This window comes from Rhinoraja longicauda, chromosome 4, assembly GCF_053455715.1.
Source record: "Rhinoraja longicauda isolate Sanriku21f chromosome 4, sRhiLon1.1, whole genome shotgun sequence".
In the NCBI taxonomy this organism is placed as follows: Eukaryota; Metazoa; Chordata; class Chondrichthyes; order Rajiformes; family Arhynchobatidae; genus Rhinoraja; species Rhinoraja longicauda.
Genome location: NC_135956.1, coordinates 65,358,160 through 65,382,902, shown reverse-complemented (window position 1 = coordinate 65,382,902; position 24,743 = coordinate 65,358,160). Strand labels below are relative to the sequence as shown.

Sequence of the window (24,743 nt, the reverse complement as noted above, 5' to 3'; positions counted from 1 at the left end):
GAAAACTTGTTGGTTGTAAAGGAAGTTTATTGCAGCCGCAATATTCGAATACAGAGTTAAACAACAAGGTAAAGGACAACCATCAAAAACTTACTGTCTCTTTCGAAGACTTCGCCGAACTGGCTATTTCGGGCGCCAAACGCGCACATGACATCGCTGGCCAATCAGCGATGTCGCTCCTTGGACCAATCCCCATGGTCGCGTTCACAAGTGACCTCGCTGGCCAATCCAAGGGTTCGACGACCTGGACCATTCTCTATGGTTGCTACATGACCCCCCCCAGAACCCGAGGTGCGGAACCTAGCAGGGAGCCGGATTTCGCGACCATAACGAGTACGGAGAGGGACAGCCTGAACCACAGGAGCCGGGGGTTCCGGACTTGGCGGAACAGCCGGAACGGGAGGTCCTGGAGGAACTACCGGAACGGGGGGTCCTGGAGGAACTGTCGGAACGGGGGGTCCTGGAGGAACTGTCGGAACGGGGGGTCCTGGACTGAGCGGAACTAACGGAGGTCGGCCTCTCCTAGGGGTTTGACCGACCAGGACTGGTTGATCCGGATCCAAATGTGCAGGTTTGAGCCGGGACACCGAGACGAGCTCACTCTTGCCGCACATGTCTAAGGTGAAGGTAGCCGTTCCCTTACGCAAAACCCGGAACGGCCCTTGATAGACCCTCTGCAACGGGGCGCGATGGGCATCTTTACGCAGAAAAACAAACTCACAGTCCTTCAGGGAAGGCGGTTCATGTACCATGGGACACCCATGATGTGAAGTTGGAACTGGGGCCAGGGAGCCCACCCGTTCCCGGAGAGATGCTAACACTGATGGGACTGTAGGCAGCTGGTCTGAAAGGTCCGGAAACAAATCTCCGGGTACTCGAAGTGTCGAGCCATATACTAGCTCCGCGGACGACGCACCGAGATCTAGCTTAGGAGCAGTCCGGATGCCCAAAAGAACCCAAGGGAGCTGGTCTACCCAGTCCGGGCCTTCAAGCCTTGCACTGAGGGATGCCTTAAGTTGACGGTGGAACCTTTCTACGAGTCCATTTGCCTGGGGGTGATATGCAGTAGTGGGTTGTAACTTGGAACCGTACAGTTCTGCGAGCGCGGCCCAGAGGGACGAAGTGAACTGTGGCCCTCTGTCAGTGGTAATAACTGCCGGGACCCCGAAACGAGCTACCCAATGAAGGGCCAAAGTCCTAGCACAAGACGCTGACGAAATATCAGACAATGGGAAAGCCTCTGGCCACCGGGTGAATCGATCCACCACCGTGAGGAGGTGGGTGTAGCCCCGGGAGGAAGGCAAAGGCCCGACCAAATCCACGTGGATGTGGAAAAAACGAACTGCTGGGACCTCGAAATCCTGTACGGGGGGCTGGACGTGGCGCAGGACTTTAGCGGTCTGACAGGGAACGCAGGAACGTGCCCAACCCGCTACCTGTTTCCGTAGGCCATGCCAGACAAACCGAGCTGCTACCAAGGCAGAGGTGGAGCGGATGGACGGGTGCGCCAGCCCATGAATGGCATCGAAAACCCGGCGCTGAAGGGAGGGCGGTACTACCGGCCTGGGACGGGGAAGAGAAACATCGCACCAGACTTTTGTGCCTTCCGACCCACAAGCTACCTGGGCCAACTTCAATCCCGAAGTGGTGGACCGGTATGCCGAAACGGTATCCGCTAGAAGCTGTGCCTTCGCAAGCTCCTGGGGATCCACTTCGCAGTCCACCGCCGAAATAGGGGGAAAAGCGGGTCTAGACAGGGCGTCAGCAACGGCATTAAGCTTACCCGCGACATGACGGACATCGGTGGTAAATTCGGAGATAGCAGTCAGGTGCCGCTGCTGGCGGGCCGACCATGGGTCAGACAATTTCAAAAAAGCAAATGTTAATGGTTTGTGGTCCGTAAAGGCCACAAATGGGCGGCCCTCGAGGAAGTACCTGAAATGACGAACAGCTAAATAGAGAGCCAGAAGCTCTCGGTCAAATGCGCTATACTTCAGCTCGGCCGAATTTAGTTGCCGGCTGAAAAACGCTAAAGGCTGCCAACGGCCACCGACCTGCTGCTCCAGAACCCCGCCCACCGCCACGTCAGAGGCGTCAACCGTCAGGGCCGTGGGGGCGGAGGGGCTCGGATGGACCAACATGGTGGCGTCTGCCAAGGCTGCCTTAGCTGCTGTAAAAGCCGTCTCTGCGGTCGGGGACCATATCAACTCTACCGGATTCCCTGCAAGGCATTGGAAAAGCGGGCGCATGACCCGCGCAGCTGCCGGAACGAACCTATGGTAGAAATTAACCATGCCTACGAACTCCTGTAGCCCTTTTACTGTGGTGGGCCTGGGAAATGCCCGGATAGCCTCCACCTTCTCGGGCAAAGGGGAGGCGCCGGCAGGGGTAATTCTGTGCCCTAGAAAATCAAGAGCAGGAAGGCCGAATTGACATTTGGAGGGTTGGATAATGAGCCCGTGGTCTTGGAGCCGCTGGAACACGGTCCGCAAGTGGGCCTGGTGTTCCTGCACTGAGGGGCTGGCGACCAGGATGTCGTCTAAATAAATAAACAAAAAGGGTAAACCCCGGCCCACGCGGTCCATCAGTCGTTGGAAAGCCTGTGCCGCGTTCTTTAAACCGAAAGGCATACGCAACCATTCAAACAACCCGAACGGAGTAATCGTTGCAGTTTTCTGTATGTCCTCCGGTCGCACCGGGATCTGGTGGTATCCTCGCACCAAATCGATTTTGGAAAACACCACCGCTCCTTCCAGCCCAGATGAAAAGTCCTGTAGGTGCGGTATGGGGTAGCGATCAGCCGTGGTGACAGCATTGAGACGCCGATAATCGCCACATGGTCTCCACCCCCCAGATGCCTTGGAGACCATATGTAACGGCGAGGCCCACGGGCTGTCAGACTGACGGACAATTCCCATTTCCTCCATCTTCCTGAACTCCGCCCGTGCCACCACCAGTTTGTCTGGCGGTAGTCTCCTGGCCCAAGCGAAAACGGGAGGGCCTTCGGTGCGGATGTGATAGACCACGCCGTGCTTGGCCGAAGGCGTGTCAAAACGTTGAATGAGCAGCTCTGGAAACTCTGCCAGAATCTCAGCGTACGAGTCGGGGGCCGCGACGACGGCCTGGACAGTAGGGCTGGGCGAGGAGGCGATTGTCGGAGCGACGTGCTCATCTTCGGCGGAGGGTCGGAGGTCGTTACCGCGGACATCAGGGACCAGTGAAAAAGCCCAGAGAAAATCTGCGCCCAGGATCGCTTGTTTGACGTCGGCTATGATGAATGGCCATTCGTACGTGCGGAGGCCTAACACAAGGGACATCTTCCGTATACCGAAAGTGCGAATTGGGCTGCCATTAACCGCGATGAGGGTGGGACCTGTCTTACCCGATCTGGTTTCGAGGTCGGTCGGCGGCACTATGCTGACGATGGCTCCCGTGTCCACCAAAAATTCTGTGTCCGTGAATCGATCATGGACATAGAGGCGCCGGTTCTGGCCAATCGTAACTGCCCCTATGTACGATCGGCCGAGGCATTTCCCGCGAAGGTACAAGGCAAACGGCAGTTGCGGGATTCGCTACCCCATCGTAGGTGATAATAGCACCAGCCGCGCTTGTGCGGATCTTTTTGGCGGGCTTTCGGAGAATTGGCGGGAGACGTGGCGCCATCTTGCCGTCGCTGTGGCTTGGTCACTGATGTCGAGACCTTGTTGATCGAACCGCTTGCCTTGTTTTTTGCCGCTATGAGCGCGTCCGCTCTCGCTGCATATGCTTCGGGGTCCTTAAAAGAACAATCCGTGAGCAGCAGTCGGACATCCTCAGGAAGTCTCTCGCGGAATGCCTGTTCGAACATAGGGCAATCCGTATGCTCACCGGCTAGCATCATCATTTCGGACATGAGGACGGAAGGCAGTTGGTCTCCAAGATCCGGTAGGTGCAGAAGTCTTGCCGCACCACCATGCTTATTAAACCCGAAGATTCGCAGTAATACTTTCTTCATGGCCTCGTACTTGCTTTCCGCAGGTGGATTCACGATAAACCGCATCACGCGCTTGGTCGTGTCCGGCGATAGAGCGCTGACGAGGTAGTAGTACATCGTGGATTCGTCCGATATCTTCTTTATGTGAAATTGAGCTTCGGTGTGTATAAACCAAGCTTGCGGTGCGTGCGTCCAAAACAACGGAAGGTGAACGCTTTCCGCGCTTAACTCCGGTGTGCCCGGCGCGGTCATCGTCAACGAGGCGTCGGGTTCCTGCTTAGTCGGTGATCGTCCAGATCACGTCGGGGTCACCAATATGGCGAGTCCGAAAACTTGTTGGTTGTAAAGGAAGTTTATTGCAGCCGCAATATTCGAATACAGAGTTAAACAACAAGGTAAAGGACAACCATCAAAAACTTACTGTCTCTTTCGAAGACTTCGCCGAACTGGCTATTTCGGGCGCCAAACGCGCACATGACATCGCTGGCCAATCAGCGATGTCGCTCCTTGGACCAATCCCCATGGTCGCGTTCACACGTGACCTCGCTGGCCAATCCGAGGGTTCGACGACCTGGACCATTCTCTATGGTCGCTACAACAGCAGCATTTTCTGTAACCTTGGCCACGTGGAAATGAAGGCAGGAAACCCATCCATTGTTGTCACGGTTCTGAAGGGGAGTATTGAAGAGTGCAGCTGTTCCTGACCATTGATCCAGGGTCACAAGTTCAAACAAGAACATAGTGACATTAAAAATAAGAGCAGGAGTAGATCATTGGTGGTCTTCACTCATTTGAATGTTACATCGACTTAAATTTCACCCTGACAACAGGCAAATCAAATTTTTAGGAATTAAATTGGCTTGGAATCGTTTTAGAAACCGAACTGATCTCTGTAATCGTAACCATGAAATTAGCAGATTGCTGTATAAAACCCATTTGGTTCACAATTGCCTCCAGGGGAGGAAACCTGCATTCTTTATCCACTCTGACCTGTGTGTAACTCCATATTCAGCAACAAGATTAACTCTCAAATGTCTCCTCAATTCAACAAAAATGGACAATAATGGCTTTGCCAGTAACACACACCTCCCATGAGGAGGTGATTTTTAAAAAATCAGCTCAACTGTGTCACCTCAGGACAGGTTGTTGTTTCAATTAAGTGATTATACACAACATGGATTTGTAAAGGCAAAATAAACAAATGAAAGCAGCCAGTTGCAGTCCAATATTATCCAAAAAGCAAAGATATAAACATGTGCTTACACAGTGGATGAGACATACACAGTCAGGGATTCAGCATCAACCAGCAGCAATACGTTACCAGCATACATTCAGTGAGGCACTGGGAGAGTTGCTGTTCATAGGGAATCAAATTGCAAATGATCCTGGCAGGCTAAACTTTCTGAGCAGACTGGTTAAAGACAATTAGATTCGAATGGTCTAAGTAAGTCTAATTAAAACATATGCAGATCGGGACAAAGTTCTGCTGCAGTACATATTCAAGGATTCTTTTAGGCAGCAGCATAAAAAGGCATAAGATGCATATTGGCAGTTGGCAAGGTACAAAACCAATATACAACAGAAGAGGACCAACTAAAGGAGAAGGAACATGGTGTGCTATTAAAGGTGCAGCAAACAGGGAGACATCAACAGTATTAGTTCCAAAGTCCAACAAGATTGCCTCTGTGCCGATATCTGAACAGAGAACAGACAGTACCTGGCCTATTTTCCAGGATTTGTACACAGCTGGCATGGCAATTTTTTTAAATTTCAAGTGTGCTCAGCTCATTGCTGACCAGGTAAAAACTCATTGCCTATATTAAAATTGCCGAGCAGTCTAAAATTCCGATATTGTCAAAGAGTTGACGGTGTTGGCATTCTTCACTGACTCTGAACAAACACCACCATAGTTGCCCTCTGAGGGCACCTAAATGAAGAAGCCAAAGTGAGAAACCCACATTTGCCAAGACCAATCTTTTCCTTGTAACAAGAAACTCTTGCATTCTTTTTCTTAACTGTTTTTGTCTGTTTTGCTGTCATATTCTATTTTTCCTTTCTCTTTCAATTTCCTGGTCAACTTTGCTGAATTCTAAAATGCTCACAATCAGCTGGCAACTTTATAGCCTTTTTCTTAGATCTTACTATCTTTAATTTTTCCTCTAATCTACGCTTTTTGCCTTGAAGGAATGTACATTTGTTGCAAATCATATCGTTAAACTTCAAATGCGGTTCATAGCTTATCCACTGTCATTCATTTTAGTGATTTTTATTTCAAATAAGCCTTATTAAGCCTTAAATAAGAACTACATCACTTTCAATTTTTCAAAATATCATAGTTACTCTTTCCCACAGACCTATTTACAAAATATATATTAATGAGCGCTTCCTTGTTGTATTAAATCTGAAATAGTTTGTTTCCTCATTGACTCCTCAATGTACAATAGGGAAACAGGCTATTTTACTTCTGACACAGTGCAAAGCGAAAGTGTTAATTAATATCCATTTACATAGAACTTAAAACATTTTTTATTTGCTTTTCACTAGTTTTTCAATTTCTTGGTTCACCTGCCGATTTCTAAAATGCCCATAACCTTCAAGTTTCTCCTTTTGCTGGCAACTTCAAAAATTCATTCCTAAAGATTTTCTTTAATTCCCTTTGTAATCCATGTTCAGTCTATATTTCCTGTTTATATTTTTTGTGCCACAAGAGAATGTGTACTTGTTGCAAATTACATATGATTTCTTTAAATGCCCAATTGCTTAATCTACGTGTAGATTAAAGTCCTCCATGATTATTGTACTCTCCTGTTAAAAGTGCTTCCAATTTTACAAATTTATATTGTGCACTCACAACTATTATTCGGAGGCTGATAAATAACACCCAACAATGTTTTCTGCTTCATTCCTTCTTAGCTCTTCCCAAACCAATTGTAATTGTATACCATCATCTGATGATCTATATTGCTTCAAAGTTCTACATTGCTGTCAACCCTATTAGCAATGCGATCCCACTCCTTTTTCCTCTTTGCCTATCTTTCCTAAATGTTTAATTAGCTGGAGGGAGTAGGGTGCAGGTGGATGCAGAGCCAAAAGAAGCACTAGCAAAATATAAAACGGGCATGTCCTCTTATAAGCTGAAAGCATCAAAAGACGACATGAAGTTCTGCCTCAAGAACGCGGCATCTATCATTGCAGATCACACCATCCAGTCATGTCCTCTTCCTGCAGCTTTACTCCAAATCCAACCCACTGATCTCCCAAATGCTTGTTGGTCTGTCTAGGCTGTCCATAAGTACATGTGGGGAGGAACTGTGCTGTAGTTTTAGGCTTGGGTAATGTCTGAAATTCCTATTTTTTCAATTTAATAGGTGGCTGGCAGCTCAACATGTACAAAGATTTGTACAAAGATATTGGGGAAAGAAGTCAACTTTATATGAACAACATGTTATTGTGAGAAGAGAACAATACAGTGGGTTAAAAATGTTTCAGTGCAGTAGACTGGACAGTGTTTTTAATTTGAACAAGTCACATCTAAGGATAATTAATGGTCCATGGAGTTCTCTGAGAATGCTAAGAGGATTAGTAACAGCTTAATTGGAAGTGTTCTCTGGCATTGATTGAATTCAGAATTATGAAACAGGAACTGCATTGAAAATCCATCATGATAATTTAACTGCGTAAATTGACTGAAATGTGACATTCATGAGATAAAGAAATAAAGTTGTAAAGTAATGTTCCCTCATTGCCATTATTCTCACTTGGGAGTCACCTGGCTTTGCTGGACTTAAGGTCTCAGAGCCCAATAACGTGAAAACAATCAGACAATAACCACTTTGTAGTAAGATAAGAAATTACCTCTGAAAAAACACATTTCCCATCCAAGGTCTCAAAAACAGACAAAAGAGCTTTTTTTTGACTAACCTAATAAAAGGTAATAGAGGACTAGATTAAAACAATGATATACTTGTGTGGGAAGAAGTAGCTATGAATCCCAAGAGAGAAAACTGTCACGAGCAATCAATTCTATGTTCCTCTATGTCATATTGGCTCAGTTGAGGTGTCGAAACCCCCGCAGCATTCTTAAAGATTGATGTTAAAATATATAAAAGAAACACTGAGTATGGGGCGGCACAGTTGTGCAGCTCGTACAGCCGCTTCCTCAGAGTGCCCGAGACCAGGGATCAAACCCGACATCGGGTGTTGTTTGGGTGGGGTTTGCAAATTCTCCACGGGATTCCTCCAGGTGTTCCAGTTTCGTCACACATCATAAAGGCATCCAGGTTTTTAGATAAATTGACCACCATAAATTACCCATGGTATGTAGATTAGTGGTAGGATCTGGGGGAGTTGAAGAAAGTGGTGAAGCAAAAAATAGGATAAATGGAGGATTAGTGTAAAAATGGATAGTTGATAGTTGGTACAGACTCGATAGGCTGAGCATCTCTCCATGACTCTATGAGTATATCAGCAGTGACAACCTAGGAACAACTAACATTGAAGGATGAGCAAAGCTCGAGTACAAAATTCAGAGAAGACTATAATCCATCAAAGTGATCCTAGGCAGTTCATCTCACATGGGTAGTATCTGAGTATGAACCATGAGTTTAGTAAATTTAATATATTGAGCAGTGATAATGATTTAAATTCAAGGTCATTGTGTTGTGAGAGTTGAATACTTTCAGCATTCTAAGGATTAATAAAGATTGGGTTGTGTGAATTTGTTCTTTTCTGTCTGCCACATCAGTTGACACCTTGTAAAAGAAGAGAGACATTAATGGACTGTAAAAAAAATCAATGTGGCTGAATTAACAGTTACCGTGAGGGTTGAACACTCATTCACCTTGGGTATCTCTACAGCAGAAAGTTACCTTAAATATGTCCACATTGCCACCACTGATCAGCAACAATGTGCACAACTGAACTAACATTCTCTGTTCACCAACTGGTTCAATTGCAATTATTACATTTGGGTACCAACTCACTGATCTTATCAAGGTCATGAACTAAGCAGCTTCTGAAAAATACTCATGGTGAAGTTGTATTGGACTGGTTAGTGTGAACATCTACAGATAGAGATTACCTAAACCCTGTAGCATGGAAGTACAGGCACAAGTGCATATGACATCCTATTGTGCCCCTGGGCATACTGAGTCCAAGTGCAATCCATGACCTTATGGTACTGAGGGGATGAAAAACACTTCATACCTAGACCCTCAGCTTTATGCCAGTCAGAATCGATGCATCGAACACCGTCTCTTCATTTGAATAGAGTTGCACGTGTTCATTAAATAGGTGAATTTAGCTAAGTTTTCTTTTCATTTGTTTTCTTAATGTCACCATATATTTACACTTCTTCATTAGCAATGCCTTAAACTGTGTTCAAATCATTTTGATATTTCTATCATAGTTTGAGGAGTGAAACACATCAGGCAGGAGAATGCCATTTTAAACAACAAGAAACTGGTGCACCTTCTGGATGAGAAAAGCAAACATATTGCTGTCTTCATGGGCTGCACGTTGCCATCAACAAATGATTAATCCTGCATTTCAACAATTGTCCCTGCAGAATTAGTGAAGGCCTCATTACAAGGTCATTAAAGGAGCCACCATGCTTTGGTCACCAATTGATATCTTCCAACCCTGGAAACTACAGTTGAGATTCAGGTGGATTTCAATACTGATACATAATGAAATCCTGATCCATATACCAAAGGGACAAACTAATCTTCTTGCACGACTTCAATACAAGTGTGAAGGGATGCAACTCTCTGACAAGGGCTGATAATCAAATAATTAAGGTTTAACTCCTACAAGCCCAGTGTCAACACAAGATGTCATGGCAACACCCTCATTGATATCTGTTAGATTATATCATTGTAGGGGGAGGAGAATGCATCACGCACATTATGATAGGTATCAATGATTACTACTATCCCCAACCACTTGGCCCAAAATAGAAGTGTTGCCTCAAAATCAATGTCAAAACTCTCAGGGACTGCATTCGGTAGCTTTTCTCGGACAGCTCACTAAAATCCTAAAACTTCAGTGATGCTATAATCATAATCATCTTCAAGAACAAAGTCAAGTCTGATTGTGGAGCCCCCTGGCTGTCTGTCATAGGAAAGTCATCACCAGGGTTATTCTATGCTTCGTCACCCAACAGTCAAAGAGCTGCTCCCCGAATCACTGTATTGATTCTATCTACCTAGAGACGCAGTAGACATGATCTTCACCGTACAACATCTCCAATGTAGAGAACTGCACAAATCACAACGCCCTTTCCCACCTTTGGCCTTAAACTGGCAGGTTATACATTAATGCAATCAGCACAATCACTTGGAGACACAAGAGATTGCAGATGCTGGAATCTTCAGCAAAGAACAAGCTAGAGCTTTTCCAAGCTAGAGCTTTTCCAAGCTGAATCTGTGGAGAAAAACAGACAGACGGTATTGGATCTGAAGAAGGGTCCCAGCCGGATGCATAATTTGTCAATTTCCCTCCACAGATGCAACCTTGCCCTGTGAGTTCCGCAAGAAGTTTTGTTTTTAGCACTACAACTTTCCCTACAACCCTGATCTGTAAAGGCAACTTTTATGTTTTTTCCCTTCTAAGTTAATTACAATTTTATTCACCTGCAATCTTTTTAGATCTAGCTCACATAAACAATGCAGGACAATTTAGAGCTTACTTTATCAGAATAGAGTAGTTCCAGGGAAAGTGTTTGCATAGTTGGTCAAAATTCACTGCATAGCTTTAGGAGGAGATTGGCATGGTAATATTTTTAATACATTCATATCAATAACATGCATTTTGCATTAACTTTGTTCTTTTATGATAATGAAAAGAAAACTTCAATTTTTCTCCCTGATTAATTGGCTTTGTGTTTTGAGCTACATTTGTTTGCTTCTCAGCAAGAGAGCCTTGGGCATAAACAACAATGTAATTGTAATGCAAGAGGCTTGATACACTAAATTATCTTCTGCCATTCACATTTGTGTATGTTTGCTTCCAGGCTATATTTTCAGCCAGCGGAAACCAAACCAAAATTATATCAGCACTTTTGAATGGTATTTATTAGTTTGGAGTTATCTATCGGGGGGGGAGGGGGAGGGGGGGGGAGAATAATTGCTCTTTTCATTCATTACTGTTTATTTGGTCATCATTTTATTTACTGACTAAATGTTGATTCATTCATATTTAATTATTTAGAAATTTGATTTTAAATTTAATTTGATTTTGATATGGTAATAAACCAAATCCTTTGGTGCACCAGTGATGGGCAGGTTAAGAACTGATTAATTTATTAGGCTCATTCAATTGTAATACTGTGCAAGATGCTTTGAAGTAATACCAACTCTCATTTAAAGAAGTTCAACAAGTGAATAGTTATTGCACAAGATGAAAACATTTTTCAGTAGGTTCATTGTTCTCTGGCTATAGATCCATCTTTCGGCATGTAACTGTGACTCGATCTTAAATGATTTGACTGTGTCTTTCACTACTTTACCTGCTGCAGTTCTAACTATCTGTGACAGTACAGGTAGGAAGCACTAATAGTCCTTGTAGAGATAAAATCCTGTTTGATGGCCCTGGCCATCTATGTATGTCTTGTACATTCAAAATGCATTACTTGAGTTACAGAACATGGGTTATGTAGTGAAGATAGACACAAAATGCTGGAGAAACTCAGAGGGACAGGCAGCATCGCTGGAGAGAAAGAATGGGTGACTTTTCGGGATGAGACCCTTCTTCAGACCCTTCTTCGGGTCTTGCCCCGAAATGTCACCCATTCCTTCTCTCCAGAGATACTGCCTGTCCCGCTGACTTACTCCAGCATTTTGTGTATATCTTTGGTTTAAACCGGCATCTGCAGTTCTTTCCTACACATGGGTTATATAGTGTTGGAATAGATTATGACTCTTGATAATATGCAGAAATGTACACCTACCTTGTGTTTCCAACTGGCTACTTCTCCCACCGGTGTCCTCATGTTCTTCTGCCTTTGCATTGGCATGTCTTCCCTCACCTAAAATTAAACATAGAACATCACTACAACATTAGAACATTTATATGGATGTAGATTGCTAAATCCATTCACTTCGAGATTTAATGATGCAAAAGTTATGGCACAGGAGGCCTCCATCTGGCCCTTTGGGTCAATGCCACCTTCTTGTACAGTGAAATCTCACTGCCAATTATTCTCTCTCAATATCCTGTCCAATTTCTTTTTGAAGGTAATAACCAACATTATTTCTATCAGAATTTCAGCTTACAACTACTCTCTGAATCAAAAAGGTTTTGTTACACACGCGTCTTTTGCCCAAAATATGAATATTGTGTCAGCTGATCTTCAAATTATTCTTAATTGGAGCGGCTTCTAGGTGCTTTTTTAATATAAATCCCACCATCAAATCTCCCCCCCCCCCCCGATACCCATCCACTGCCTCTTTCTTTCCCGTGCTCTCCATCCCCACCCCAGTACCCACACATGCCTCCCACCATCTCCTACCCCTCCCTCCCCACCCCCCACCCTCTGCTCCTTTCCCTTCCTTCCCACACTCCCATACTGAAGTTCTCCATTTCCTTTTTATTTCCATTGTTCACCCTTTCCTCATGCCCCCTTCCACCCATATCCCTCCCTCCAGCTTCACTCCTCCACTTCCCTCCTCATCTGATTCCCTTTTATCTCCTTTTCACCTCTAACATTTGTCACTTACCCCATCCATCCATCAATCATCCTTCCTCGTGTATCCACCTATCACTTGCCAGGGTTTGTCTAGCTGTCTAGCTCTCTTTTCTAGCTTTCTACCCCCTACTCCATCAATCTGAAGAAAGGACCCAACCCAAAACATCATGTGTTCATTGCCTCCATAGTTGCTACCTGACTCACTAGGTCCATCCAGCACTTTGTGTTTTTCTCAAATCTCCTCTCAACATTCTTTGCTCCATCTTCTCCAGTCAGGCCTTATAGCTGAAATTTCTCTTCACCGGAATCATTCAAGTCAATATTTTCTGCACTCTCTCCAGGACCCTCACAGCCTGTGGATTGGACAGCCTCAAGACTGTGGATTGGATGCAATACTCCAATTGTCCTGCACAGGTTCAGCATAACTTCCCTGCTTTTATAATCTGTTATTGTATCCCAGTATCCCACATGTTACCAATCCATTCTTCAATTTACACGGATTTATGCAAAAAATTACACTTTGTTGGAGGAATTAAGCAGGTCAGGCCACATATGCTGAGGAAAATGGACAGGCAATGTTTTAGTCTGTGACCCTTGTTCAGACTGTCCATTTGCCTCCACAGATGCTGCCTGACCTGCTGAGTTACTCCAGCAGTTCCGTTTTTGCTCAAGCTACCAGCATCTGCAGTCTCTTGTGGCTTGAGGATCTATATACATCTGCATCCAGCTCTCTTTGGTCATGCATATATACTTTGGAACTGTGGCATTTAATTCACATTTTAGTGCCCAACACAGACTGTGAATTAAAAACCCTGCAGTGCTAAGTAGCCATTGTTAGCTGGGCTGAAAGGAAAAGCAATGGTAATTCCTTTTGCAAGCAAAGGAAAAGATGGTAATGTATAGGTTAATGAATGTGTAACAGGATACAAGATAAGAATGAGGCAACCATGCCTCTATGTCTTAGAACATTATGTGTATTTCATCATTAACATGGGAACAAACATTTCTAAGAGCCACAAAGAATGTCATTTTTCAAAGCACTCAAGCGACCACTTTGTGAAATCAACACAGTTAAATGCCAGGCTGTTGTCCATCATCGCTGCTTGGGGAATGCTGGGCAGCATGAAAATTCAATCTTGGCCGGTAGCTTTTAAAGATGGAAAAATTACAATTTTTACAGTTGGGAATTGACTGATATCATTGATAATCACAAAGAATACCATAACAACACTCCATCCCTTTCACATCTGCCTTAACTGAAAAGGTACATTCTAATTTCCTAAACTTCCATTTATTCTTCTTTTCTTTTTGTTTAATGATGCTTTGGAAGTGTTTCCATGAACCAACCCTACAAAACAAATGTAGCACATAGATATAACCACAAAGACATTGTTTTAGAAGTTGAACGAGATTCGACATGTCGCTGAATACGTAGAAACATAGATAATAGGTGCAGGAGTAAGCCATTCGGCCCTTTGAGCCAGCACCATCATTCAATATGTTCATGGCTGTTAATCCAAAATGTACCCCGTTCCTGCTTTCTCCCCATATCCCTTGATCCCGTTGGCCCCAAAAGCCATATCTAATTCTCTTTTGAAAACATCCAGTGAATTGGCCACCACTGCCTTTTGTGGCATATTCACAATTGTCTGGGTGAAAAAGTTTTTCCTCATCTCAGTCCTAAATGGCCTATGCTTTATTCTTAAACTGTGACCCCTGGTTCTGAACTCCCCCAACATCGGGATTTTTTTTCCTGCATCTAGCCTGTCCAATCCCTTAAGAATTTAATATGTTTCTATAAGATCCCCTCTCATATTTCTAAATTCCAGTGAATATAAGCTTAGTCGATCCTATACTACAGATCTTATAATACAGAATACTATAGCAAACTCCTGCAGAGTTACTGTAGAAACTATCCTGACTAGTTACATCATGGCCTTGTATGTCAATTTAATGCTGGAGTCTGCACAGAGCGACGGATTCAGCCTGTCCTTCACAGGTACAGCCTTCTCCACCATTAAAAGCATCGATATGAGGCACTGACTCAATCATGAAGGATCCTCACCATCTGGGCCATGATTACTTCTTGTTGCAGTAGGTGGTTCAGGAACAACATCTTTCCTACACCCATCAGCTTCTTGAACTGACCTGCACAATACTAATCCTGTCTCAGCAATGGATCATGATGGACCACCACATGCACGACCATGGACTTGTTCTCTAATGTTTTCAACTGATGTCTTATTTGTTGCACAGCCATTTTCTTTTTACTTTTGCAGAATATATGTGTAATTCATGTATACCTTTATGTATAATTTATGTTTTTGTGTGTTGTCTGAATCATCGTGCTTGTGATGCTTCTGCACGGAAGATTTTCATTGTAGTCATTCCTCGCCATACTTATGTATAAATTAATAAACTTGATTTGATTTGACCTTTTATATCCTGATTATGACATCACTTGGATATGAGACTGGTTTCTATTCTTGTGAGAGTGAATGCGTGACAATTTGAGGGTTATACGCATCTGGAGTTGATCAGTTACTTGAGTGATCTTGAAGTTCTCCATTCATAATAAGTGATCGCGGGTGGTATCTTGAGGGTTTAACAATTGATATGTTTTGTGCACTTTGTGTGATGCTGTGATTTAAGATCTTAGTGTGACAGTTAATTAAAATGGCTGTGTCAAATGGCATTGCTTGGTTGCATATATAGTTATCACATTTCAATAGACAATAGACAATAGACAATAGGTGCAGGAGTAGGCCATTCAGCCCTTCGAGCCAGCACCGCCATTCAATGCGATCATGGCTGATCACTCTCAATCAGTACCCCGTTCCTGCCTTCTCCCCATACCCCCTCACTCCGCTATCCTTAAGAGCTCTATCCAGCTCTCTCTTGAAAGCATCCAACGAACTGGCTTCCACTGCCTTCTGAGGCAGAGAATTCCACACCTTCACCACTCTCTGACTGAAAAAGTTCTTCCTCATCTCCGTTCTAAATGGCCTACCCCTTATTCTTAAACTGTGGCCCCTTGTTCTGGACTCAGAAGAAGAACTGCGTCTGTGATGGCTTAGATCAAAACTTCATGTGGTTGTCTACAATTGCTTTCAAGTTATTTAGCATAGATAATGATAAACTAACAGGTCATCTCTGAAGAATGCCGACACAGCAAAGATGGAATGCCTATCTTTGAATGTAGGATTGTTCTGTAGTTTTGAAAAAAGCATTCAAAATTCTTGCTTCCAAGATTTTCCTTTAATGGTCATATTAATTTTTCCACCATTGGTGCAAAGCCTAAGTAGATCGCAACTTCCTGAAATCATCAACATTGAATGATAGGCCTTGTTGTGATATTGCAGGGACTACTTTGTTGTATCACAAGGACTACTTTGTTTGCCTGTATAGTAATGTCTATATAAGAGAATGAGGTGATTAGGTGGCCACTCTGGTTCCAGGTGGCCACGGAATAAACAGCCTGGATTTAAGCTCCAGCATAATAACCTTTTAAACACGTGTACTTGTGGTCCGTCCAGGGTCATAACAAAGGTATAACAGATACCGGACCACGAAGTACAACAGGCCTGACATGCCAATGAATGTCAAGAAGTGTAAAGACATGAACAAGCTTTGGCACGTTAGCTTTTTGATATTTTGACAACTGAGGATTGACCAACATCATTAATAATCACAAACAGATTTTGTTTGGGTGGGTGGGGGGGGGGGGGGGGGGGGGGGGGGGGTGCTGAGTCCTAGGTCTAAGTGATGGAGATTAGTTTGTTTGCAATCATGGTATTTAGGACAGAGCTATAGTCAATAAACAGGCATTTGATGTCGGTGAAGGCTACAAAGTGAAACTAACTCAGAAGGTCATATCTGATGTTGATGTACTTGTTAATCAGATGTTTCAGGGATAAGTGTTGGGCCAGTTAGTTGACATCTCCGTGGAAGGCTGGAGTTGATGTGTGTCATGATTAGCCTATCAAAGCACTTAATGACAGTGGATGTCAGAGCTACAAGCAAGAGAGTTACTCCAACATTTTGTGAGATTCACAGGCAATATTCATTAAGGCACTCTACCTAGTTTTTCTTTGGCACCAGAATGATAGAGGTCTTCTTAAAGCAGATGGTGATTACAGTCTGACGTAGAGAGGAAATGTTGAGCAATGGTGCTCTCAGATTTTAATTAGATAAAAAGTATGTTCATTCTCGTCAATCTTTTTTCAGCTTTCTCAACGCAAGAATCAATCCAATCAATCTATCTTTCAACTCCTCTGAGGCAAGTCAAATAGACCTTAACAGTTTCAATAAAACAACACTTTCTGATCTAACTGGCACCTCATTTCACCTCATTTCAAAGTGTTCATCAGCAAAACTCAAGAGATAGAATTAGAATCCAAAAATATATTTGTATGCTCTATTGGTCATTAATGAAGTCTAGTACATGCAATCCATTATCAAATACCTTGTGCATACTTTAAATGTGTTATTATTAATCTATGAAGAAATGAAGCTGACAGACAGTTGAATGTTAACAATCTGCATTAATTTCATTTGCAATGTTTCTGCTCACTTCACCAATTGACTCAGATTCAGATTTCTGAAGGGTGCAAACCTTTGCACTTTTTAATTGATTTCAGCTCTACAAAACCTTGAAAATACCTTCACTATACCCAAAGGGTGATGTTTCGGGTCGAGACCCTTCTTCAGACTGAAGAATTCAAAATCAGTCTGAAGAAGGGTCTCGACCCGAAACGTCACCCATTCCTTCTCTCCTGAGATGCTGCCTGACCTGCTGAGTTACTCCAGCATTTTGTGATACCTTCAATTTGTACCAGCATCTACAGTTATCTACCCAAGGCAAGTTATTAAAAAAGGTTAAAGAAAGTACTTGCCCCAATATCAGAAATGAAATATCAGCATGGAAAGGGGAATAGTTCTGCTTTGTTCCAGTGCAGGAACAAATATGACAGGATGAATGGCATTTCCCCCTATTGCGAATACCATGGTATACGGGCATAGATAGGAAGTGTCAGAATTACTGTTGGTAAGACATTGAGCACATAAATGAAACTAATGAGGCTTGAATTACCATTCTGTACTCTCCCTTCAGCAGTTTCATTTTCAGTGTTTTCCTCTACTTCACAATGACTTTCCTCCTCATTAGACTTGTCATCTTTACTGGTGGTATGAACAGGATTTATGTTAGTGAAATGTTTTTCTTCATCACTGCTCTTTTCCTGTTCAACTGTTTGTTCTTTGTTATCTTGATGTTGCTCTGTATTTTCATTCTTTTGTGCTTCCTTGGACTCCTGCTCTGCCTTTTCTTGAGCTTCTCTTTGGGCTTTTTCTTCGGCATCTAATTAAACAAATCATAGAAACATCATTAGGACATTTGCAATCTTCAGACACCAGACCAATTTTGAGAGTTTTTAGTCACACTGCATAAATAATTACTTTGGATTTATTACAGAGAAATTCTTATGCTGATATCAACAGCGCATTTTCCACTGTTAAACCAAGTGGACCCGTTGGGCCCAAATCTCTCCTGCATTGGTGCTGCACCCTCTCCTCCCCCCTCCTCTCCCTCCTCTCCCCCCCTCCCCCTCCTCCCCTCTCTCCCCTCCTCCCCTCTCCCCTGCTCCCCCCTTCCCCCACTCCCTCCCTCCTTCCCCTTCCTCCATCCCCTCCTCCTCCCCCTCCCTCCTCCCCCTCCCCTCCCCCTCCCTCCTTCCCTCCCCCTCCCCCACCATCCCCCTCAACCCCCCTTATCCTCCCTCCTCCCCCCTCTCCCTCCACCCCCCCTCCCTCCCTCCACACCCCCCCCCCCTCCCTCCCAAGGAGAAAGATTTAAACTTTAAAATGTGAACAACTTTAAAAATATAACACTTCTTCCATTAGCACCAGGGATGACGGTGAGTAAGGTGGGCCTAAAATTGTCATGCTATCGTGTACTGTTTTGGCTGTGGTTCAGGAACAAACAAACAAACAAATGAGAGTTTTAGTATATAGATATCTAAATTATTTACCTTTAACTTTTAACTTTCCTACATTTCTCAGGGTCTAATGTTGTGCACTATTGGATGGATAACACACGAATAAAATTGGTTTCAGTGGATTATTGACATCAATTCATTTTTTTTATAATCAAATTTCAAAATGAAATTTAGAAAGCAAAATCACACATGGAATGGTTGGGAATTCTCAATATTCCACTGATCAGAACACAATAAATGGGTGTAGCAAGCTACATGGCCCACAAGTCTGACCATTCTGTACAAATTTGGTAAGATGATCTTTTAGTACTTTACTGTCCTATTATAAATTCCCACATAGTGCAAAAATGTATACCCACTTTGAATATGTTAAATGGATCAGCCATCAAAAAAGCTCATGGAAGTCACAACCTGCTGAAAGAAGAAATTTCTCCTCATCTAGATCTTAAATGGTCTACCCCTTATCTTGAAACCATGTCATCTAGATCTAGACTTTTTGCCTAAGTGAAATATCCTTAAAACATCTGTTCTTTCCTGGCCCTGTGTTTTAATTAATTTATCTGTCATTCGTTTAGACTCCAGATAATAGATTCACTGTGCTTAATCTTTTCACATAGGATCCTCTCATTCCAGCAATAACCTACTGAGCCTGTACATCCTTCTTTAAATGAGAGCAAAACTGTAAACAGTGCACCAGCTGTAGTCTCAACAAAACCCGTTATAGAAAGGCTTTGTAACTCATGTATCCTTTCATAAAGACCAACGCTCCTTTACTGACTTAATTACTTGATGTAGCTGTTTGCCATTTTTTTCTTATGTTTCATGAACAAAGAAACTAAGATCTCCTAGACAATGTTCACTAACACAAACTAGAACACCTTATATTTCACTTGGGTATCCTGTAACCCAATGGTATGAGTATTCAAATATTACATTTTCCAATTTCAAGTAAGCCACACACCTTCTATGTTCTTTTCTCACTCTAACCTTTCCAGTTTCTCTCTCTTTTTTCACCTTTTCCATCCCTCCTCCACTTGGATCCATTTGACAATTGGTTCCAGCTCGAAATACCGGCCATATTTCCTCTTCCCCTACCCCAGCCCTGAACAGAAAACATTGACACATCCCTTTTGCCTCCACAGATGCTACTTGACCCACCCGAGTTCTTCAAGCTGTTTACATTCTGCTCCAGATTCCAGTTTCTTCAGTCTCTTTGTGTTCTTCTCACAACTTTCTATTGGCAGCAACTGATATGCCATTCATTGCTTGACCAGGCATAGACATTTCATAACATTTTTGCACACTTCTGCATCCAATGGAAGATTTTAGTTGATTTATATATATATATTTTTTTCATATTTCAGATACAGCGCGGAAACAGGCCTTTTCGGCCCACCAAGTCCGCGCCGCCTAGCGATCCCCGCACACTAACACTATCCTACACACACTAGGGACAATTTTTACATTTACCCAGTCAATTAACCTACATACCTGTACGTCTTTGGAGTGTGGGAGGAAACCGAAGATCTCGGAGAAAACCCACGCAGGTCACGGGGAGAACGTACAAACTCCGTACAGTACAGCACCCGTAGTCAGGATCGAACCTGAGTCTCCGGCGCTGCATTCGCTGTAAAGCAGCAACTCTACCGCTGCGCTACCGTGCTGCCCGAAAGCTTTTTTGACATTATTATTTGACATCACTTTACATATGTTGAGGCTGATGTAATTTGACAGTAAATTCTTGAAGTGATAGTGGACACAGTAGTCGTAACTCCAGAGGAAATTTTGTTTTGAAATTTTATTTAATTTGTTTCTAAATCTAATGGATTTGTCCTATCATTAAATATTAATTGATAATTAATTATTTGATGACAATTTTAACAGCCTGGCTGAATGCAAATTAAAATTGCTCAGCTTATTTTCTCATCGCAAAACAAGTAAGGGTTGATTTGCTGCAAAGTTATCCAGCTCAAGTGATTCAGGAATAAGGATTAATTAATTGCTGAAAACACCAAACATTTCCAGACTTATTACAAGAGCCAGTAAGCTTCCAACAGCAACTCCGGGTACTCTGGTTTCCTCTTACATCCCAAAGACACATGGGTTTGTGGGTCAATTCATCTCTGTAAATTGCCCATTGTGTGTAAGGAATGGATTTGAAACTGGGATAACAAAGAACTAGTGTGAACTAGACCAAGTGGACCCGTTGGGCCCAACCTCTCCTGCATTGGTGCAGCACCCTCTCCTTCCCCCCTCCCCCTCCCCTCTCCCCCCTCCCCGTCCCCTCCTCTCCCTCCTTCCCTTCCCCCTACCCCCCTCCCTTCCCCCCTCCCTTCCCCCCTCCCTCCCTCCTCCACCCCTCCCTCTACCCCTTCCCCTCCCCTCCGCCTCCCCACCACTCCACCCCCCTCAACCCCCCTTATCCTCCCCCCTCCCCCTCCCTCCCTCCCTCCCTCCCTCCACCCCCTCCTTCCCTCCCCCCTCCCTCGGAGATAGATTTAAACTTTAAAATGTGAATAACTTAAAAAATATAACACCGATTTCAATGAAACTTCTTCCATTAGCACCAAAGGGACGACGATGAGTAAGGTGGGCCTAAAATTGGCATGCTATCGTGTACCGTTTTGGCTGTAGTTCAGGAACAAACAAACAAACAAACATTTTAGTATATAGATGGGTGATCGATGGTCAGTTTTAGTATATAGATGGGTGATCGATGGTCAGCATGGACTCGGTGGGCCGAAGGTCCTGTTTCCATGCTATATGTCTAAACTAAACTAATCATAGTATGAGTGACCATGCCCACAAAGTTCCTAGCTACAGAAAAATACTTTCACATCATGGCAGTCTCTTTGAACATGTAAATAAATGAATTATCAGGAAAGATAGCTGGCCACTGACTGAAATGACAATTAGCTCAGGAGGTCACTAGGTTGTGGATCCTGCATGGACAGAATAGTTAGTTGAGGCTTCAGTGAAAAGGTGAGTCATTATGCCTTTTCTGTTGTACATTATATATAATACATAAAATGAAATGAAAGAGACGTGTATTTCCTAGGGCATAATGCATTGCTAACCTTTTGCATGCAGTGCCTTCCATTTCTCACGGTTTTGTTGCAATATTTCATTCCAGCTACTTTTAAAGTTCTTCACATCCACAGTAAGTAGGGAAGAATTTATTGAGGAACATCCTTCAGCCCCTGTTTGCTTCAAGTTTGAATGTTTCACGTCAGTTGATGGAATACTGTTCAGACTAGACACAAGGAAAATGAACAGATTCAGGGTAAAACAGCAGGAACAAGTAAATACAATGGCCCAGACATTAATGGGGGGGGGGTGAAATATGTAGTGATTAGTCATAAAATGGCTCAAGAATCTATAAAGTTAATGTACACAGAGATTAAACTAAATAAGCGACATAATTAGTGGGTAAGATGAAACAAAAACGGCAGACAGTGGATACATCCTTGCAGTGAGGAGGTGAGAGGTCAATGATGCAGGTTGGGAATATTTCCTCAGTCCCCAGAAGAAAAAGTAGATTTTAAATTAATCAGCCAATCATGACATTGGAGACTGGATCACATACAATATGTCCATATTATGCTACAGCTCTCCAGAGAGGTACACTCAGAAAAAAAAGGCTGAAGACCTACCCACTATGTTAGGGTCAGGTTCCTGAATTGAACACTCACCTCATTGATACTCACCTGCCCCTTGAAGAGTAAGGACGGAGGATTACTACCAGGTCACTAATTTACAAAGGCTACATGTAAATCATCTGGCTCAAAGGGCTGAATGGCCTACTCCTGCACCTATTGTCTATTGTCTATTGTCAATTTCCAGATATAATTGTACTTGTGAGGATTAATTGTGGTACATAACAAATTACATGAAGGAAAGGTTCTGTTTATGCCCTCATGGGATATAATTTCCTTTCTTTTGCTTCACTCCCTTCTTAAACAGTGGAATTACATTCACGATTTTCCTGTCCTCTGGAACCATTACCGACTCCATTGATTCTTGAAAGATCACTACTGATGCCTTCACAAAGCTATCGTTTTCAGAACCCCAGGGTGTAGACCATCTAGTCCAGGTGGCTTATCCACCTTTAGACCTTTCAACTTCCCAAGCACCTTTTCTGTAGTAATAGCGACTGCACTCACTTCTGTTCCCTGTCTCTTGAATTTCTGGCATGTTGCTGGTGCCTTCCACTGTGCTGACTAACACAAAAAGACGTATTTAGTTTGTCCGCCATTTCTTTGTTTCCCATTACTACTTCTCCAGCATCATTTTCTAGCGGTCCAATATTCACTCTTGCCTCTTTTTAATTTTTATGTATCTGAAAAATCTTTTGCCATCATCTTTTATATTATTGGCTAGCTTACTTTCATATTTCATCTTTTCTCACCTTATTGCTATTTTTGTTGCCTTCTGTTGTTTTTTTAAAGCTTCCCAATCCTCTAGCTTCCTGCTAATATTTACCATTTTATAATGCCTTTTCATTTGTTTTTTTGCTGTCTTCGACTTCCTTTGTCAGCCACAGATGTCTCATTCTTTCTCTTTGGGATGAAAGGCACCTGCATTCTCCAAATTACTCCCAGAAACTCCTGCCATTGCTGCTCCACCACCATTCTTGCGAGGGTCCCTTTAAAACCCAACTTTAGCCTGATCCTCCCTCATCCCTCTGTAGTTACCTTTACTCAACAGTAATACCAATATACCTGATTTTGATTTCTCCCTCTAAAAATGCAGGTTGAATTCTATCATGTTATGATCACTACCTCCTAGGGATTCCTTCACCTTGAGCTCCCAAATCAAATCTATTTCATTACCAAATCCAGAATTTCCTTTTCCCTCGGGGGCTCGGCCATGAGCTGCTCTCAAAAGCCATCTCACAGGCATTCTACAAATTCCTTCTCTTGGGATCTAGTACAAACCTGATTTTCCCAGTCTACCTGCATATTGAAATCTTCCACGACCACTGTAACGTTTCTTTTCTTACATGAGATTGTATCTCCTGGTGTAATTTGTACCCTACATCCTAGCTGCTGTTTAGAAGCTTGTATTTATCTCCCATCAGGGTCATGTTATTCCTGCAGTTTCTTAACTCTCCCCACAAGGCTTCTACATCTTCTGATCCTATGTCAATTTTTGCTAAGGATTGGATTTAATTCCTTATCAACAGAGCCATGTGGATGGTTCTTCAAGTGACCACCCTAATACTTATTTTTTAAATATAGTTAGGGTTTCTGCTTCTACCAGCTTTTCAGTCGCCAACACCAAAGCAAATGAAAATCAAATAATTGCAGATTCTGAAAATATGAAATTTAAAATAAAATGTTGGAACTACCCAAATCAGGCAGCATCTGAAGAAAGTTAAAAGGTTAACCTTTTAGGGTTGAACCCCTTCTTGAGAACTGGGAAAGAGATAACAAATTATTTTTCATTAGTTGAGAATGTGGGGAAGGTGGAAAAAGAGAATGTTTCTAATAGCAAGACCAAATGTGTAAATGTTTCTAAAAGGGCAAGACCAAATGTGTAAATGGTTAAGTAGGCAGGGGAGCAGTTGGGATCAGAATATGCTTCTTTGACAGAGTAGGTTCAAGTAGGACCAAAACAAAGACAGTTCCACTAATCCTACAAAACATCAGTCATGGTTTGGGGCCCTGTGAGTGCCCAGTTTTACCCTTGATATGGAGAAACTGACTGGAGTTGAAAGAGAAATTGTCCGATGTGAGGACAAGTTCAGTTAGCTGAATAAGTATTTTGATGAAGGAGAGCAGGTTAGGTCATTCTTCAATGAAGAAACAGAGGGCTCTCAGAAGCGCTTGGTTTATAAATCCACTTGTCATTGAGTGGAAATGGTTTCCCTTAACTCTCCTCCCATTCTTCTGTCAATTGATCTAAATATATGTCCTTTTTGTTATTATCCTCACTGCCAAGGGAAATAGGTCTTTCCTTTTCACCCCATTTAAGCCTCTCATAATCTTTAGTACCTCGTTTCAATTTCCTTTTAGTCCTTCAATCCAAAGAAAGCATCTCCAGCCTAGCCAATCTCCCTTCACTCCATCGGACTGGTGAAGTTCTT

At 43.1% G+C, this 24,743-nt stretch overlaps 1 protein-coding gene across 2 annotated transcripts in view; it reads right to left on the bottom strand.

The window, feature by feature from the left end:
• The window catches only part of LOC144592804 (dual specificity calcium/calmodulin-dependent 3',5'-cyclic nucleotide phosphodiesterase 1A-like), a 192,985-nt gene that overhangs the window by 43,260 nt on the left and 124,982 nt on the right, over nucleotides 1-24,743 (bottom strand). For both annotated transcript variants that reach the window (XM_078397892.1, XM_078397891.1), the window contains exons 14-16: nucleotides 21,733-21,908; nucleotides 17,752-18,018; nucleotides 11,922-11,999 (exon numbers count right to left, since the gene is read on the bottom strand). In XM_078397892.1, coding sequence (XP_078254018.1) covers nucleotides 11,922-11,999; nucleotides 17,752-18,018; nucleotides 21,733-21,908 — 521 coding nt within the window. The remainder of the gene's footprint in view (nucleotides 1-11,921; nucleotides 12,000-17,751; nucleotides 18,019-21,732; nucleotides 21,909-24,743) is intronic.